The sequence below is a fragment of the Podarcis bocagei genome (assembly GCF_964188305.1).
Source record: "Podarcis bocagei genome assembly, chromosome: 6".
Classification (NCBI taxonomy): domain Eukaryota; kingdom Metazoa; phylum Chordata; class Lepidosauria; order Squamata; family Lacertidae; genus Podarcis; species Podarcis bocagei.
The window spans coordinates 73,713,046-73,730,739 of NC_138130.1; the positions used below are offsets into that span (position 1 = coordinate 73,713,046).

General features: G+C 40.9%; 2 protein-coding genes across 2 annotated transcripts in view; one reads left to right on the forward strand and one right to left on the reverse strand.

Moving 5' to 3' along the window:
• Positions 1-4,381, forward strand: part of TOMM70 (translocase of outer mitochondrial membrane 70) — a 47,569-nt gene extending 43,188 nt beyond the window's left edge. Inside the window, exon 15 of the mRNA XM_081198992.1 lies at positions 4,133-4,381. The gene's annotated coding sequence lies outside the window, so the exon portion shown is untranslated. The remainder of the gene's footprint in view (positions 1-4,132) is intronic.
• NIT2 (nitrilase family member 2) lies at positions 5-17,085 on the reverse strand (the record flags this gene model as incomplete). Its single annotated transcript, XM_081199068.1, has 10 exons — positions 5-6,681; positions 7,796-7,851; positions 8,790-8,888; positions 9,175-9,253; positions 11,323-11,397; positions 11,668-11,761; positions 11,941-12,029; positions 12,162-12,282; positions 15,105-15,223; positions 16,986-17,085. 10 exons carry the CDS (start codon positions 17,083-17,085, stop codon positions 6,590-6,592), a joined length of 924 nt encoding a protein of 307 aa, XP_081055194.1. The 3' UTR covers positions 5-6,589.
• Positions 17,086-17,694: the final 609 nt, after the last annotated feature.

Sequence of the window (17,694 nt, forward strand, 5' to 3'; positions counted from 1 at the left end):
TTGGTTTCTTTTTGTTTTTTTGGTCCATGGTGTTGTAATTATCTGTTAAATGTTTAGGTGTTGCTGGAGTGGCTGTCCATCAGAGTAAGCAGTTTGTTCCCCCTGCAGCAAATAATTGTTAGAGGGAGGTTAAAAGAGTTGCAAGGGGATCAAATATTATTTTGGCCATGCAAATAAAAACCGTTTTGACTCATGTTTTGAGGGTGGATGTTGTGAATGACTGGCTCTATCTACAGGATGTTTTACTACTGCTTATTATGTTGATTTTAAAAATTAATAGTGCTGTGTAATTTTTTATATGCAATGAATCCCTCTGGCTTGATTTTATTTTTGCAAAGAACACATTATTTGCAAAGTTGCTGAATAGTAGGGATTTTTAAGGCAATTGTGGGTGAAGCTAAATCATTTCAACATAGTTATCATGTGCAGTTTTCTTTCTTCCCGTTTACAGTTTCTGCTTCACTTAATAGAACAGTGGCAGCTATACAGAAACTGAAGTTCTCAATCTGCTGTTCTAATGCATGGTTTAGAGAACTACTTCAAAGATCTTTTGCAATTTACTAACTACCATTTATCAGTAGCCCTGTGTCCCCAAAAGCAACTTTTCCTTTCCCTTGTCTTAATTTTGAAAGTCACTAGAAAAAGCCTATTTGTCAAAACATTTTTCAGGAGAGCAAAATTGTCTCTGTCAAGGACACTGCCAACACTGGTCTTGGATTCGTCAGGTTAGTATGCGTGCTAGAATTATTGTAGAAATAAGTATCAGACCTTGTTGGGGTGAAGTTTAATTGAAAGGGTCCAACTGAATTGGAAACAGTAACTTAGGCTTCAAAAGATGCTTTTGGGCTTATGCTATGGCACAAAGCATCCATCTGCAGTTTTGTTACTTTTTCAGCTCTATTTTAAGAGCTGTTTCTATTCAAGTACTTGGCAAATTGCACATACTGGGTTGGATCCACACTTTGCTCCCATCAGTAGAAACATCTCCTGAATGGGGTTTTGCCCAGAGGATTCTACTGTTGGTGAATTTCCTTCTCCGGTACCACATTCCACACTTCAAGAGAATTATGAGTCCCTTTAGAAGAGTGGGAGATGATGCTAGAGGCTGCGGGGAGAGGAGGCAATCTGCAACAGTTGCCTCCCTGCACAGGTGAGATCTCTATTGGATTGAAAACCTCCTGGGAAGTCTGGATTCAATCCACTGTTCTCAGTTGCCCTACTGTTCCTAGGAGCTACTGAAGTGAACCCATAACTGTAATAGTACTATTTCAGATTTACAAAAGTCATTGTATAGCACAGATGTGTTAAGATTGTATTCTGAGGTCAGTTAATTTTAGACTGCTTCCTAAGCCACACATTGTGAAAACTAGTTACACTACATTTTGCTGAAGAGTTCATTCTGTTAATGTAATAAATGAAGAAAATTGACAAGATTCGGTGATAATTTTAATCTTTCCATTATGTTCAGTTTAGAAAGTCAGCTGCTTACAAAAAAAAAAAAAAAAAGAGGAAGGAGACTAAGCATTTTTGAGTTCTTGAGTATTGAAGTATCCCTCTCATCTGTAATTGTATCATGTTTTTCAAAAGGGTTTTTATTTGCGTGGCTTTATGTACACTGACACTTCTGTCTCTGGAAAACAATTAAGAATTAAGCATGTGCTGTCTGATACTAGCATTCCAAATCATCACAGATTGTTTCCTGTTTTCAGATATTTGAAACTGCACTGAGAATTACATTTGTTTGTTATTTTTTTGTAAATGACTTACACTTGTAAAGTCACCAAATAAATATTACATTCAAATATCTCTTATACATGTAAGATTTAGGGTATTGGTTTTAAAATTGCTTCCTAGGAAAATCAGCATACAAAAAAGACAATCATGTGAATGTGCTGCTAACTTCTCTGCACGGAATAGTGAAACTTCGAATAACCATGTTTTATTTCCCCCTTTTTTTTTGCTGGTGCAATGGGGTGTGACTTTTTTAAAAAGGAACCTTATTGCTATAGAATTTACCTTTTAAAAATGGGTAGGGTAACTTACCTAACAAGACAATTTATCCTAAGGGGCATGGAATCAGCCTAGCTTTTTAAATGGGCCTGCCTACCAGAGCTCACCATTCGGCCCAGCCACACACCCCTGCTCTACTTGAAGTCAGGTGTGGGGCTGGACTGAAAAAGTGCTTGTAGGCACTGCTGATCAGCTGACCAGTAGTGCCTGCAAAGCCACAGGGCTGTGCAAAATAGTGCTTTGAAAGGGGCTTCTGAAGATCTGACAATAGGCTGTTTAAAGGATGTGGGCTGCAATCCTAACCCTGCTAACCTGAATTCAGTAGGACTTCTAAGTAGATTTGGTTAGGATTGTGCTGTTAAGTTGTAAGAGCAGCTTAGGAAAGTGGTTTAAAACTAGACTCCATCAAGTCACAGAGGATCTGGACAAGTAGGTCTCTGATTCCACCATGATAAACAAAGCAAATATGACCAATACACATCAGCAAATGTTTTTACTATTTATGGCAGGAAACCATACCCATACTGAACGTTGATCAATCAGTCTGTATAAACAAATGTAATGATGGTATAGAACTGTCTGGTCTTGCTAACTTGGGAAGGGCTAGGTGAACACACAATCTTCTTTATGTGAAAAAGTATATACAGCATGCTTTTAAGCAACATGGGTCTGAATTGTTTTGTACAGCATGTTGATATCTGAAATCTGCTCCAGGATCATGGTTATCCATGGGCATTGTCTGAAGGCTCTTAATGGAAGCTAAGCTACTCTGGGTCTTGTCAATGCCCTGATGGGACACAATTTGAGAACCCCATGTATGCAATCTTCAGTTTCATAGTGGAATAAATTATAACAAACAAGTTGTCTATTTTGCTGGAAAATATGAAAGCCTTACATGTAACATGATGCAGTAATGTATAAAAATGTAAAGGAAAAGGCACTTTTGGACTATCCTGGGATCAGTATTTTCAGATTAGGCATATTTTGATTTGTATTGCTAAGGAAATTCAGCTTCCTGAAGAAGGAAGACTATTTAAAAAACTATTTCTCACCCCCCCCCAAAAAAAATGTTACAAGAAAGTTCTAGGAAATATTTTTTTTTATTAATGAAATGTTAACAGGTTTCAGAAGCACAGCAGGCCATAGCCATAAAAATTTTAGACAACTGGAAGTGAATTTGGGGGAATATACCTAACACAACTATTTGTGGTGATTATTTAAATTGTAAATACGCGCGCACACACATGAATATAATTGTTGAGACTTCGAAATAACAAGCTGCTTTCCCACGTACATCTGGTGGTGTCCTTTGATTACTTGGGTATTTAACCAGATAACAAATGACAGGGTGCCCATCCCTGGTGCTCACAGTTGATCTCTATCAAAGTAGCATTGCTGAGAACTGGAAAATGGCTGCTCAGTTTTCATTGAAGGACTGGCTTTTCAGAACAGGATATTGCAACTATGTACACACTCCAGTTTTATCCAAGAGAGCAAACGAAAGACAAGCTGATGAACTTGTTGAAAACTAGGGCATAGTGGAATTCATTATCAGGCTTACTTCAGTCATTACATCTTGGTAACAAGATTACTGTAGTTTCTTTTATTTAGCTTGAGAATAAGAATTAATGCTGTCAGCAAAAAAGAAGAAAGATTAGGCATTATACCAGCTGTCAAGTTGGTATTTGAGCCATCAGCCTATTGTGTGGTCCATGCTACAGTGTGGAAATACAAACATTCCAAAATTTAAAGGTGTGATCTAGCCAAAGGTAAGAAGCATTTAATTGGCAAATTTAAATAAATTCTTGACTATCTCCCATTGAGATCAATTGCAATTTAATAGGCCTTATTTTAGCTGAATCGTAACTTGTGTGTAACCCTATACCTGTAACAGCATTAGGTGAGGCTGGCTTTCAGGTAAGTGGGCACAGGATCATAGCCTTAATTTCTGTAAGGCCCCTCTCCCCTATAAGAATCTAATTTTTATTACATAGTACTAGAACTCCTGCGTTTCATATATGTAAAGGCTAACTTGAGAGCCCTATAAAACAGATTTTTCTGTTCTCCAGACGGGATTAAAATCTGTACTATACATACTGAGGGGTTTTTGCTTTTTTGGCAGGTATAGATGTGTGAATCAGTGAGAATGAGCAAGAAGAGGGGGATGCTAGAAAAGAACCATCATCAAGTCTAAGCTACTTGGAAAACAGCAGCTAGTATGACAGCTATTAAATCTCAAGTGGGGGTCCTGGGGTGGTACTATGTGTGCTTGTGCACAGTGGGCAGTTTATATTGTGGCTTTAAACGAAGGCGTCATATATTGAATACATGGTATGTGGTTTTTTAAAAAAAATAAATTTCATTTCACTGTCTGTGCCTTTTTGCTTTTTAAAAATGTAACAAACTTGGTATTCCATCAGAAAGAAAGGCAGTTATTGGTTGTGGCAGCAGTAATTCCACATTTATGCTATTGGGCTGAGCACTTACAAACTTAAAGTATTTAAAACCTGTAAGTGTTATATTAATGGAATCAAAATTCCTGTTTTGGTGGGTTATGAACCAGTGATCACTATTAAGAGTAGCATTCTCTGTTCATCTTTGCTTTCACTCACTCTATGAATTTGCCTGTGGTCCCAGCTGTACTAATCATTCTGACTGTCCAGATATTTTGCAGGATTGAAAGACTAGTAGATTTATTGTCCTTTATGTAGGTAAAATTTCCAACAGGTGTAGATTGTGGCAGATTTTTGTGACTTGCTGTTTGATGATGAGCAATGAACAGTGCACGGTGTCAGCAAACTTGGCCACAAATACCAACTGAACGTCAGAATGCAGATAATCTCTATATATGTTCTGAATACATCATTGTTAAAACAGCCTAGGAAGTACCTATCCCTTGAAAAACTACGTTAATTCAATTCTTCATTGAGAGACAAGAGACAGTGTAGTTCATTACTTTAGGATTTGCAATGGAATGTTATCCACGTAAGTTGTAATTTTATTTATATTTTAAGAGTTGCACCCCCACCTTCAAAGGTTCCCAGGACAGATTTGGACTGTGTCATCACAACCACAAGGGTCGAGGACACCTTCACAGGAAGCTGTCTTATTTCAAAATCAGCCTACTGGTCTATCTAGCTCAGTAGCTGACACTAACTAGGGACCTTCTGTTTACAAAACATGTGCTTTATGACTTGACTACAGCACCCCTCCCTCCAGGAAAAGCCCCTGCCCCAAGGATGACTTATTCTAATAATTGGTTTTGGTTCTATAAATACACCCCCAAGCAAACAACACAGTATATGTCAGTGTCTTTTTGTTGCTGAAGCACTAGAAAATAAATGTTGGATGCAGCAGAGGCATGTAATCCTTGTGGCTTTGGTAGTTAACCACAGATGCTTACAAACTCTTATATTTGGGAGATTTGCACAATTCAAAGCCACATTCCAGCCAGGCAAAAATATTTGAGTAGGCCATGACCTGGGGAGAAAGACATGGAAGGTTGCTTCTAGGTTCTGGGCCTGAGGTTCCCCACCTAACATTTGTATGAACAAACAAGTGTTGTACTTAAATAAACCTGTTATCTCATAGAAGAAGCAACTCTGCGCTCCACCACTAGTTACTCCTGGCACAGTTAGTTTTCTTGAACTGATGGACAATGCAGCCTAAACAAGGTAACGTCCCCTTTAACATAAATAAAGGAGTATTGCCCTTGGACTGGAGTGGGATAGAGCGCTGAACCTGCCGTGACATGAAACAACAGAATTCAGCTAACTGAGGGAATTGGAGAAGAGATTCATAGGGAGGGAAAAACTTTCAAGGACAGCTCAGAGCCTTGCTTTTCACTGAATGATGGTACAGCTTTTGCAAAATACTGTAAGGTCAAAATACATTGTCCCAAGTGTTGCTGCTAATAATCATAATAATACCCCACCCATCTGGCTGGGTTTCCCCAGCTACTTTAGACAGCTCCCAGCAGAATAGTTAAAACACGATAAAGCATCAAATATTAAAAACTTCCCTGAAGATGTCTTCTAAAAGCTGTGCAATTTTTTTATCACCTTGACATCTGATGGGAAGGCGTTCCACAGGGTGGGCATCACTACCGAGAAGGCCCTCTGCCTGGTTCCCTGTAACCACTTTTCACAGTGAGAGAACCAGCAGAAGACCGTCGGAGCTGGACCTCGGTGTCCAGGCTGAACAATGAGGGTAGAGACAGTACTTCAGGTATACAGGACTGAGGCACTTTATCAAAGCATAATAGTCAATCTTACCACTGCGCGTGCTCTCTCTATATATGCATGTGCGCTTGATCTCTAAGGCACTGCTATGGTGATACACATATATTTCAATGCATTGTGAAGTGGCTTAAGCAAGTACCCTAATATAAAAAACTCAAATGAACCCCTCTCATTCAAAGCTTACCACTAGATTTTATATAGAATTTTTAATTTATAAATTGGCTTTCTTATCCTTACTAGATTTTTATCCGAAGGGCACTTCATTTTTTCTACATCATTTGACTAAAGATTTCGGAAAAGAAAGGTGATTTTTCTGTACTGGTCCAAGTCGCTATACATCACACAAATTTCGATTCTACAGCATAAAGATCAGACCGCTTCTGAGAAAGAATGGGGATTTGCTGTCGAACTTCTGCAAGCCTCTTTAGGTCTGTAAACAGAAATAAGAAGGCCCATATTACCACAAATTCTCTGTCACTGCTCCCCACACTGCCCTGAAGCCACTATAATTTAGCATTTTTCCAGTGTTATCAACAAAAAACTGCCCCACAACCCAGTTATTGCAGTATTTTTAGTACCCCAATGACATTTATCAGTGTAAGTTTGGGGAGATTTTGGATCACAGAAAAAAATTGTGTTTGTTCTAGACGAAGTATGCTTGACAAAACTAATACACCCACAGCCAGAAAGAACTTATCCAGAGGAGGTAGAATTGTTTTGTACAGGGAACAATTGTCCCTGCATATTGAGCAAACAACACAATTTCTGTTCCTTAACTAAGCAATGTTTTTTATTTTCAATTACAATAACAACTACCTTTTAAAGTAAAATTGCTATGAAAATATTGTATACCATTTAGAAAAAAACTACAGTATGTCAACTCAAAACTAAGGTTAACCTTAGTATATCTCACCCCAATGATAAACCTGTATGACAATGTCCTTGGTCCCCAAATTAGATTCTATGGTTTGTGCCAACCTATTGACACCCTATGCCCCCCATGTTTCCTGACCTTTCCCTGACCATTTTTTGATGGAAAAAGTCGAGTATTTTAGTATTCCAATGGTAACGTTCAATGCATTTCTTATGTGCTTTATTCCTTGGGTGGTCCCCCCCCCCTTTCAGAAGGAAAACAGTAAGTGGCAACTGGCTGAAATTTGGAGATGTTGTGCGGGTGACAATGTCCTAGATTAGAAGGACTACCCTATATGTCTACTTATAAGTAAACTGCACAATGAAAAGTATGCTGGGTAAGTTTTTAATCCCAGAAAACAAGATGAAAGTTAAATCCTTCATTTTCACATGCAAAATCAGTCACATCTTAGCTTGGCAGATCCAGTGGTAAATTTTAATTTACCATTGCATGAAAAACATGCAAAGTTATTGAGCCTGCTTTGCGCTCTCACTCATAAATATCCTTGTGGGGGGTGGTTGTTTATTCCTATTTTATAGTCAAGGAACTGAATCGTGTCACTCTGTCCCAGTTTAATGCTACAGAAGAAGCCCACGCCATGGGAGGACAAAAAACACTACTGCGGACTCACCTATATCTGCATAGATAACAGTTTCCTCAGTTCCAGCTTTGGCTATGACCTCACCCCTGAAAAAGAAAACAGAGCTATGACAGCTCTCTGGGAGCTGGGAGGAAATGGTCAACAGAGCTGTGGTCTTTACCTTGTTACAGGTTAATTAACATATTTTAAAACTTTTTTTTTTTGCTTGTTTTGTATTTAAAATAAACACATTACAGTCATACCTCTTGTTACGTTTGCTTCATGATACGTTTTTTCAGGTTGCGTCCTGCGGGGACCCGGAAGCACCAGAAAGGGTTACTTCTAGGTTTCGCTGCTCGCGCATGCACAGACACACAAAATGACGTCACGTGCATGCGCAGAAGCAGCAAATTGTGACCCACGCGTGCGAGACATGGGTTGCGTTCCTTTCAGGTTGCGAATGGGGCTCCGGAACGGATCCTGTTCGCAACCAGAGGTACCACTGTACATGCACCCCTTAAGAGCCACAGACTTCCTAAACCAAGGCCTTCAACTTCCATTTACTTCTTCAACCCTCCGAGCTCAAAGGTGGAATGGGAAAGAGTTTCAAGGACAGGCTGATAGGAAATGGAAGTTCCTGACTCAGTCGTTTGATTCCCATCCAAACTAGATGCGAACAAGAAAAGAAGTAGGGCAAAGAATTCTGAAGCAGTAAGCTTTCAAGGTAATCCAGGTTTTGATCACCACCACAGGACTTCGGATCTAACGGTCCAAATGGACTTTTGAAAACATATCACGTTCAATGTTTCTCTCACGTATCATTTCCTATTGGCCTTCCTAACATTTGCTGTTTCGAAGTTTTACTAAAATATTATAAAATATTATAGTAAAGAATAGATTCTCAGCAAGGCTTTATCTGAAGGAATTGGTCTGGCATTGTGCCACAAATTCAAAAACTTTGAACTAGAAACTGAGTCAGAAAACATGACATGCGATGGTACTGAATGCAAGACATGTTCAGAGTACACCCCATTTTCCTACTTACCATGGATTTACCACAGTGCTGTGTCCCCAGGCTACATAAGACGCCTTCTCATCCCTGGCAGGAGATGCCGTTGCCACATAGACTTGGTTATCGACAGCTCTGCATGAAAAGGAATAAAAGGCTTCAGTATGAATCTTTGTGCACTAGAGAAAATGCAGCAGATGAATGGATCAAGCTTGAAGTTCTATTTTGCTATGCATGCATTCATCATCCATATAACTGCTTCAGTGTAAGCAAGTACTGTATTGTTTTTAATTTAGTGAGGGAATCTCTAAATTGCTTTCCTATTTAAAAAGAACAGCACCTTCAGCAATGTAACGAGTGTCACTATTGAGCTATTTTTTGGACGTGCACTTGGGAGAAGGGATAATTTGCTGGCTCTCACCGTCCTCTTTGGAGCAGTTCCCAGTGGGCTGGCCCCGTTGTCAAGTTAAAAGCCCCTGGATACACCAAGAGCTGGCAACCTGGTTCAAAAGGAAGGAGATGGTGGCTGAGTTGCATTCATATTATTGTGAGAGAAAGGCATAGTCATGGAAAAGCAGCAGCAATCTCACCACAATGTTTTTTTGAGACGTTTCTCTTCCTTTGCTCAAGTCTTCTGGGTTATGCTTTGCTCTCCTCTGCTGCCACTGGACATTCTGTTTAGCATATTTTTGTGTAACAAAAACGTATACACCGCTCAAGTGAGGTTTCATTACAAAGTGGTTTACAGAAGCAAGAAAACAAAGCATTGACCTTATCAGTACAAGACAGTTAAACCCAGGTATTTTAAAACACCCAAAACTAATTAAAATCAACAATAATCTAAAAATTGATTAAAACACATGTATCATCCACATGTTTGGATGGGCTTGCCTAAACAAAGATGCTTTAAGCAGGCACTGGGAAGAGCAGAGCAAAGATACCTTCTTGATATCCATAGGCAGGGAACTCCAAAGTGTAGATGATGCCACACCAAAAGACTGATTTCTTACAAATGTGGCACCTGTAATTATTGTGTAGATTGAAGTGGCCAGGAGGGCATATAAAGGGTAAGGCGATCCCACAAGTTTCAGAAAATGCAACTTGCTCCAAGCCCACAAGATAGGCCAGGTTAGAATACCTAATAAATATCAGCTGTGTTGGAAATGTTCACTGTATGAAGTTTATCATTGAAGTCACTGTCCAGAGATCCTTTCAGCAGCTATGGCTAGTCAGTGCCCAAATCAGTCTGGGGCCTTTTGGAAGAGCTACCTTGATGGCAGAAAGTGAGGAGGAATTAAAGAACCTTTTAATGTGAGTGAAAGGAGGGTGAAAAATATGGTCTGAAGCTCAACATAAAAAAAAACTAAGATCATGGCCACTGGTTCCATCCTGGCAAATAGAAGGGGAAGAAATGGAGGCAGTGAGAGATTTTACTTTCTTGGGTTCCATGATCACTGCAGATGGTGACAGCAGTCACGAAATTAAAAAATGCCTGCTGCTTGGGAGAAAAGCAATGACAAACCTAGACCAGAGATATCACCTTGCCAACAAAGATCCGTATAGTTAAAGCTATGGTTTTCCCAGTAGTGATGTATGGAAGTGAGAGCTGGACCATAAAGAAGGCTGATCGCCAAAGAATTGATGCTTTTGAATTGTGGTGCTGGAGGAGACTCTTGAGAGTCCCATGGACTGCAAGAAGATCAAACCTATCCATTCTTAAGGAAATCGGCCCTGAGTGCTCACTGGAAGGACAGATGCTGAAGCTGAGGCTCCAATACTTTGGTCACCTCATAAGAAGAGAAGACTCCCTGGAAAAGACCCTGATGTTGGGAAAGATGGAGGGCACAAGGAGAAGGGGACAACAGAGGACGAGATGGTTAGACAGTGTTCTCGAAGTTATCAACATGAGTTTGACCAAACTGCAGGAGGCAGTGGAAGGAAGAAGTGCCTGGCGTGCTTTGCTCCATGGGGTCACGAAGAGTCAGACATGACTAAATGACTAAACAACAACAACAACGCCACTCAACCAAGCCCCCTGCTGGCAGTAGAGTAGCAACTACAGGTACCATACCGAGTGTTATTGAAATCGACAGAAAGTGAAGAGAAAACATGAGTTTTCATTAGACAGGCGAACACTAACAGACTGATAAGAAGGTGTCCTCTTTGTTCAACGTCAATTATACAACTTTTAGTTGTTGCACCTTAATGGGGAACCTCCCTAACTAGACAAATAAATGCTTGCCTTTTGGGACAAGGAGATTCCCATAAGATCAATTATGAATACGCCAAATTGTAGCTTGGATGCAAGCACATTCTTCTTGCTAGTGTATGGAACTTTAGGATATGAAATTGGGTGTTTTACAAGGAATCATCGTACCCTTCTTGTAGCTTGGATGCAAGCACATTCTTCTTGCTAGTGTATGGAACTTTACCCATTGTAGCTTGGATGCAAGCACATTCTTCTTGCTAGTGTATGGAACTTTAGGATATGAAATTGGGTGTTTTACAAGGAATCATCGTACCCTTCTCCCCCACCACAAATTCATTCAAATCAGCAGGATATCCTCACCTTTCTGTGTGTAGATTTGAGCAAGCTCAGCAAAGCGGAGGTCGTAACAGATCCCAAGACCTATCTTGCAGTAAGCTGTTCCAAAACATTAAAAACATGCCAGATATGTCACTGCCTTGGGAAGTCCAAGCAGAAAGCTCAGTCTATAAAGGCTTACCTCTCTCGCTCTCGCTCTCACACACACACTTAATACTTATTAAAAATATGGCTGAGAAGATCCCATACACAATGAAAAGACAAACTCTCAGTCTACATACAGAAGCACAGCCATTTCTTGACCACACATGAGCCACAATACACCCTGAAGTGAATTGCTACTCAGTAGAATGAAGACGCTTTACTTACGTGTATCAATCACAGATAATGTGGCACCGGGACTCAGCGTTTCTGATTCCTGAAACCGGATTTTCCCAGGAACATTAATGTCAAACAAATGAATCTGTTTTCAAAATAAAAAAGGCGTGTTGCTTACAAATTATTCCACATTAATTGTGCATTCTCTATATGCCCTCTATCATATATATAAAGCATGTTTTGTTTTAACCATAATGTACGCATTATACAAATAATAGTGGGTTTCCTTTACATCGAAACATGGCAATATCTATCATATTTTACCTTTCGGTACTTGGTTATCATAGCACCATCTGGACCAAAGCCAGTGCATGTATTATACAGCTTCCCAGCATCCTCTTCTGGAATAGATCCTTTCATTAAAGAGAAGAAAATTTTTATGACTTAGGCAAATATTCAAACACAATGCTTGTTCTAATCTTACACCTGTATTTAGGACAAGCAAAACTGTAACACTCATCACAATCGCCAATATGGCAATTTACCTCCAATCAGATAAACGCCACACTCCTTTGCAATTTCCGAGAGCTTCTGTGTGGACTCGCCAGGAATTTTCTCCGCATACTCTGGAAAATATTTTGTGCCATAGGGAGAATTGAAGCATTCCTAAAATTGAAAGCAAAATGAAACAGACATCTGTGTAGCATATTCAGAATGCAAGCCCTACGTACACTTGCCTGAGAGCAAGTTCCACTGAACTGAGTGGGGCCTACTTCTGAGTAAATATGCCTATGACGGCCCTCTCAAAGTCTGAGCAGATTTTTAAAGTAATCTGTAGAAATGTGGCTCTACAAACTACTTCTTCTTGACAAAGCTGAAACATGGATGAACTTCCAATACTGGAATTGTTTACAGAATAAAACATAGCTCTGAATTTCTATGCAAGCACACACAATGTATCTTTAAACGTGAGATGCAGTCCTCTTACATTTGACTTGCTTACGTCAGGCAGCTCCTTTGGAAAATGCTTAGGCTTCATGATGGGTCAAGCTACAGGAGGATTTGGGAAATGGGTGGGGGCTGAGCAAAGGCAGTGTCAAAGGCTTCATGGTGGGTTAAATGAGGATTTGAATTTAAGTAAGAGAGGTGCTAAGGGACGCGGGTGGCACTGTGGGTTAAACCACAGAGCCTAGGACTTGCCAATCAGAAGGTCGGCGGTTCGAATCCCCGTGACGGGGTGAGCTCCCATTGCTCGGTCCCTGCTCCTGCCAACCTAGCAGTTCGAAAGCACATCAAAGTGCAAGTAGATAAATAGGTACCACTCCGGCGGGAACGTAAACGGCGTATCCGTGCGCTGCTCTGGTTCGCCAGAAGCGGCTAAGTCATGCTGGCCACATGACCCGGAAGCTGTACGCTGGCTCCCTCGGCCAATAAAGCGAGATGAGCGCCACAACCCCAGAGTCGGTCACGACTGGACCTAATGGTCAGGGGTCCCTTTACCTTTAAGAGAGGTGCTATCGCACAAGTGTTCTGACAGGTAGTTTCAAGAATACAGGGCAGCAAAGGAGAAATGGTGGAGTCTTTTGCATGAGCAGAAGACCTTTGGATGTTGGTGGGAGTAGAGAAGTAAAGATCACAGGCCAGGATATAATAATTAAGATATATGTTATGGCAAGGCCACAGAAACAGGCAGAGGTGTAGTGGTCCTAATCATAATATTATTGAATAGTCTTAGAAGATTGTATAATCTTAGAACGGGGTATGGCTGTGACTATCACGAAGGGACCATGCACATCTGAATTTGCCTCGAAACTACTGGAAGTTGGTAAAGAGAGTCTGTGCTGGGTCTGGGAGTGAACAAGAAGTCAGTGTACTGTGGGCCCCAACAAAAGACATGGCGATAACAATGCCAGATTCACCACAGAACCTGGGCCACGGTCTACTTCCTCAGAGAAATCAGAAGGATGCATTACAGTGGTACCTTGGGTTACAAGCACCTCAGGTTACAGACTCCACTAACCTGGAAGTAGTACCTCAGGTTAAGAACTTTGCCCCAGGATGAGAACGGAAATTGCGCAGCAGCGGAAGGCCCCATTAGCTAAAGTGCTACCTCAGATTAAGAACGGTTTCAGGTTAAGAACAGACCTCCGGAACGAATTAAGTACTTAACCCGAGGAACCATTGTATTTGGATTAAATATGAAACAAGAGCTGCCTTCGCTCTCACCAGGCAGATACGGTCATAGCTACCTCCATAATCTGGTGTATCTAGGCCCAAGTTAATCAAGTTTCTTTACCTCCCCACTTTGCTTCTGGCTCACTGAGGAGCCAATGACTGTGGAATAAAGGCTATTTAAAGCTGCTACGCAAAGGGAGAAATTGGTGAACACAGATATTCCGCATTCTTCAAGATTCATAAAATGCTTGGCACATTCAAACATGATAATTTCACAAGTAATGTATATGTCATCACTTTAAGTGGCTCAGGAAGAGAACAGCAAAGACCATTTTGAACATCCGTTGTTTACACTACAGCTAATATGGGAATATTTATTTGACATCAGAATATCCATTAGCAGGACGGGAAACATCCTACACTTTAAACGTTCTGGCTGGTTTATCAAGAACTTTGCACTGTTGGGGCCGCATACAAGGCAGCAGAAGGTTAATGACCAACTCAGAAGGTTAATGACCAACTCAGGCAAGAGAACTCTGTGGGCAAAGAGGATCAACCCAACAGGAAAGGAACCATTGCCCCAATTAAGATTGCTGCTGCACAAAGCCAGAAAATGTTGTTTTCAAAAAAGCACATTTAGTGTAATCACTTGTGTGTCAAAGGTAGTAAAGCAAAATAATAATAATAATAATAATAATAATAATAATAATAATAATAATAATAATATATTTATTTATTTATTTATTTATACCCCGCCCATCTGGCTGGGCTTCCAACAAAATATAAAAGTACCATAATGCATCATACATGGAAGAATAAAACAAAACAAAGGTGAGATATAAACGTAATAAATAAATATTGTAATAAATAAATATTGTAATAAATAAAAATCAGTGTCTTCGCTGATGTCTCTTCACCACCAGCTATAGATCTATTATAATTATATTATTGCTCAATTTAAAATCACCTTTCTGTCCTCTGTGGAATTACAGGCTACTGTTACACATTTTAGAAATGGTTTTTAATCTTGTATTTGGCATTTCAGAAACAGTTTTTTATATTTTGCCATCGTGGGAAATCTGTTGAAGGCAGGCTACAAATAACCTAAAAACAAAACCAAACCCAGAAATGCAAACAAGACAGTTTTAGCTGTCATATCCAAAACGCACAGAACTAAGAACAACTTACACTTACACGTTATTTCAAACCCTGCTGAAGGAAACTCGCAGTACCAGGGAGGAAGACTGAAACTCTGTGAATAATAAACAGTAAACAAGTCTGAAGGTTTTGTAGGAAACAGGGAAAGTACTCACTGGGAGAACCACAAGTTTTGCTCCTTGTTGTGCTGCAGACCTCACAAGACCACAGGCTCGGTTCAGGTTCTCAGTTTTGGCAGCAGACACGTGAAGCTGGATGAGAGCGATACGAAAATCTAACAAGCAAGAAGGCAGATAATGAACTAGTGGGAAAGACCCCAGAAAACACTCCTAAATTTATAATTTAAAAAACCCCCAAAATTAATATTGTACCTGCAGTGCTCCAAATGCTAGACAACCTGCTAGATAATTCATGGATTATGACAGAAATTCTGACAAGGATGTGATGCTGGGGGGGGGGGGAGTCGAGATGGATAAAAAATGCAGGTAAAAGCCATTCTGGGCTGATATTGGCAGGGGCCAAGCCACTGCAGTTGCCCTCTCCAATGGTTTGACTTTATCCCACCCCCCATGGCACTCTTCCATTGTCTCTCAAGACAGACAGATGCCAACAACGTTTCAAACTGTTGTGACCTTAAGGTGGTTAGGTAATACAGTGGTACCTCGGGTTAAGTATTTAATTCGTTCCAGGGGTCCGTTCTTAACCTGAAACTGTACTTAACCTGAAGCACCACTTTAGCTAATGGGGCCTCCTGCTGCTGCCGCGCCACCAGAGCACGATTTCTGTTCTCATCCTGAAGCAAAGTTCTTAACCCGAGGTACTATTTCTGGGTTAGCGGAGTCTGTAACCTGAAGCGAATGTAACCTGAAGCATATGTAACCCAAGGTACCACTGTATATTAATAATGATGATAATTATGATGTCTCTTATGTGGGCAAGTTAGAGAGCAGCCTTTTATTTCTGCACAGCCACAGAGCTTTCCAAATTTACCAGAAGTCAAAGAAACTCCAAAACAGAGTCCTTTAAACTTACTGGAAAATTGCCAACAAAATGTTTGCCTCCCTCTAGTTAAAGGGGAAAGGGAAGCAGTAACAAAGGTCAATTTAATTTTAAATCTTTTGTGGGGTAAGTATGCGTAGCACAAACTTCGCAGGCGCCTAGAGAGCTTTCTAACAGCGCAATCCTCCGCATATTTATGGAGAAGACAATCTAACTGTGTGGGCTTATTCGCTAGCAGTGTTAAGGATGGCAACGTGAGGCTATGGACCCCTAAACTGGGGAAATCGCAATAAACTCAGGCTTACTAGTAGACAGAAATATAAAGGATGAAACTGTAAAGTGTGACACAGTTATTGTTGCCATTCGTTTTAGGACAACCATCCCAGGTCACACCAGAATCACTTGAAACCCTGTTCTGGTTTCAAACCATAGGTCCACTGGTTTAGAATGGAATTTCTTCACTGGCATGGCTAAATATTCAAAATGTGTATTCCCTCCTAATTCCTGCAGAAAGGAGAGCAAGTATTTCACGGGGCGGGGGTAGGGTGGGGTGGATAAATCAGCCTTGGATAAGAATCCACTAAGGAGATGACAGACTTGGGCTTGCAATCCCCTTGCCCCACGGAACTCATTGAGACTTACTTCGCAGTAGCCTGGCATAGGATTTCAGGCACTTTTATTATAACTACGCTGAAAATCGCCCCGAAATGCCACGTATAACATCTACTGGGGGTGGGGTGGGGAGGCTGAGCGGCTCCTACAAAAAAAACCGCACAGCAGCGATTATGGATAGAATGAGCATCTCAGGGTGCAGTTCCAAATGCACGCTTCCTTCTGAACAGAGACGTGCACAAGATAGATCAGTGCAAAGCTGCAGGAAAGCGAAACCTTGTTTACCTTGGGAACTCCCCCTGCTCTCCCACTAGCAAAGCGGGTGTGTGTGTCCCTGTTTAACTGCCAGCCCAGATCATTTTGCACCGGGAATTAAGAGCCCCTAACGAAGCCCAAGGGTCCCCCCCGGCAGGAAAGTCACTCACTCGCCATGACGCCTTTCGCCAGCTGCATAACCGCGAAGGCTCCTCCGCGCCCCAGCAAATGCACATTCGCCGAGGGGGGCGCGCTTGGAGCACAGCCCATGCTCCGTAGGAGCGAAGGGTTGCTGGGAAATGTAGTTCCGTTAACTGCCGGACCGGACCCAATGCGCTCTCTGCTAAAGCATCATAGGAGTGGATTAAAAGAGAATATTAAGGTTGCTTGCAAGAGCGGTGGCGCATAAAGGAGGCGGGTACATTTATATACATATACATATACGTATAGAAATGTATAGAAATAAATTCACACACACACACACACACACACGTATAGAAATAAATTCATACACACACACATGTATATGTGAGTATATATGTATGTGTGTGTGTGTATATATATATATATATGCTTTCGTAGATTTTCACGGGTACAGGAATGCAGGTTTTGGTGTCTTCGGGTGTCTTCCCGTGTAAGAGTTGGGGTGTCTAGGCGACGTTTCGACGAGGTCTCACTCGTCATCTTCAGGCTGGTGCTTTCGGCTTCTTGTTACTGGAACAGAGCAGGATCTCAGTGTTTGAGTTCCTATAAATACTGTTGAGGGGGTGTGGTGTATAGCCTCCAACGTTCTGGGCAGAGAGGAAGTTCCCAGGTTAGTGTGCCTTTTCTTCTTTTGTTCATTAATTACTTGAGGGATAAGTAATTAATTACTTAATT